General features: G+C 34.6%; 1 protein-coding gene across 1 annotated transcript; it reads right to left on the bottom strand.

Annotated features, from left to right (window-relative positions):
* Positions 1–250: 250 nt before the first annotated feature.
* LOC106332093 (transcription initiation factor TFIID subunit 15-like) lies at positions 251–1804 on the bottom strand. The gene is made up of 4 exons (XM_013770565.1): positions 1728–1804; positions 902–1343; positions 648–785; positions 251–515 (listed from the first exon to the last, which is right to left on the bottom strand). Exons 2-3 carry the CDS (start codon positions 1300–1302, stop codon positions 695–697), a joined length of 492 nt encoding a protein of 163 aa, XP_013626019.1. The 5' UTR covers positions 1303–1343; positions 1728–1804; the 3' UTR covers positions 251–515; positions 648–694.
* Positions 1805–2292: the final 488 nt, after the last annotated feature.

Genomic DNA, 2292 nt, shown 5'->3' with positions numbered 1-2292 from the left:
TTCTCTTTTATGTTTTATTTAAAATGTATCTTTTATATCTAATCACACATTAAAATAAATGTGTGAAAATATACTAAAAACTTTTTTTGTTCTACCAATAATCAACAAAATTAAAAAAGTCCTTATGCATTTGTCCCTAACTAAAAAATAGTATTAATTTATTCCAAGGACAAAATTTTGTCCAACCAATAATGTTGCCCTTAGAGTACAGGTTGAAAAGGCTGGGAAACAAAAAAACAAAAGTAGCAACTTCTGTAGAAAGCGATGAAATTGAGAAGATAATCTTCTTTTAAGAAAGACATGCATCGTACAATGATTAGAATAATTAAACTCTTAAAAACTGCAAAAGAAAATTACGGATTAAGGAAGAAAAGAAAATATAACAAAATGGATAATACATCCAAAACATGACATCTAAAGTTACAACCTTGGCTCTCATTGCAACACCTAACAAAATTATCATCTTTAATTCTCTCTCGCTCCTCTTTATCCTTTTCTATTGATTGAAACGGTGCCTGAAAAATATCAAATTTTAAAAGACAAAAACATTTTAATAAATATATCTTAAGTTTAACCACCGAGCAAAGTAAGATAGTTCCTAGTCTTGGTCTTATTAAAAAAATATAGAATAATACAAAATGAATTACCCAAGAAAGTGGAAACAAGTCTACTTTCAACGGCATTATTGTATAACTTAGAAAAAGCTTCCGTTGCTGAAGTCCCTTGGTGCATTGCATCTGAAGCATTCCATTCTGCTTGCAAAGTTATGCTCATTGCAACCAATCCTGATTCCAATAAATAATCTCTATCAATTAAACTTCCAACATATATAACATAAAATATGATGAATACGACTAATCAACATAGTTATCTATAGAGACCAAATGTATTAATTTGGTACCTAGTGCAAATCCAGTCGCCGGATTTCCAGCTGGAGCGGCCAGCGTTGCCGGAGACTCTTGACCGCATAAGTTCGGTGTCAAACACGGCGGGACCGCCGACGCCACCGCCTCCCCCACCGGTGGATTCGTCCTTGAAAGTGCCGCATTTGAAGCAGGTGGAGCGGCTAGCAAAGTTATGGGTCCCGCAGCTTCCCACGGTGCAGTACCAGTCACCTGGACGAACATCGGAGCCGGTGGTGAATCCGAAAGCAGACATAGCTCTACCGCCGAAACCACCAAAGTCTAAGCCACTGACTCCACTGGCTCCCGAGCGGAAGTCGCCGCATCGCTGGCACGAATCACGGCGCTGGAAGTTTAGGTGGGTGCAAGATCTACAGTTCCAGTCCCCAGGTCTGCTCATCTTGGATCGGTTTTCTTGTATGCGTGCGCTTATATAAATTTCTGTTACATGCACACAAAACATGCAAATAAAATTGAATATTCTTTTTTTTCTTAAGTTAAATTTTTTATTAGATATTCATTTAAAAAAATTACCTCGTGTTTCTATTTAAAGAAGAAAAAAAGGATCGCGAAGTACCATGCTACTAATGAAAATGAATTTTACTAATGAAAATGAATTTCGTATGTATTGAACTTTTTTTTTTTTTTTTTTGAAAAGATGTATTGAACTTTTGCTTTCATTAAAAGGACAAACGAATCAATATGCTTATTTTAGTTTTGAAGATTAATTATCTTATTGTGGCATAACTATATATATTTCTGAAATCAATATCTCGTTTGATCAAATAGCTACAAAATTGTAAAAATTAAGAGAAAGAGACTGACCTTGTTGAACTTGAGAGCGATGTGATTCTGTGTCTAGTGAGAGGAAACAAGACACGAGGTTTTGAGAGGGTGAAGTGAAGTGGATGTGCTTAAATAGACCACGGAATAACAACTGGTGTCTTCTTTTAAAAACAAAATTAATAAATTAAATAATAATTGCTTTTTTTTTCGTTTTTTTCACCTCAATTGTAAACTTTGGCAAAAGAAGAGAGAAAAACGAAAAATAAATAAATAAATAAATAAAAAATATATATATGTATATATATATATAAAATATATATATACTACAAGAAAACATAATCTTAACGAGGGCGGTTTTCCTCGTTATTTCGTCGTAAAAAAGGCTTTACGACGAATTAGCGAGGAAACGCGTTTGCTCGTTACACGTCTGTCGTAACACATATTTCCTCGCTAATTCGTCGTAACTTAGCGAGGAATATATTTCGTCGTAAAGACGAAGTAGGGCGATTCGTCGTAAAGACCACGTCAATATTCCACGTAAGGACGTCGCTATAATTCCTCGTAAATACCTCGAAAATAGTTCCTCGTAATCTACACGTAAATA

The sequence above is a fragment of the Brassica oleracea genome, chromosome C3 (genome assembly GCF_000695525.1).
Source record: "Brassica oleracea var. oleracea cultivar TO1000 chromosome C3, BOL, whole genome shotgun sequence".
NCBI lineage: Eukaryota > Viridiplantae > Streptophyta > Magnoliopsida > Brassicales > Brassicaceae > Brassica > Brassica oleracea.
Note: the sequence above shows the minus strand (reverse complement) of the source record. Positions and strands in the feature narration are given on the sequence as shown.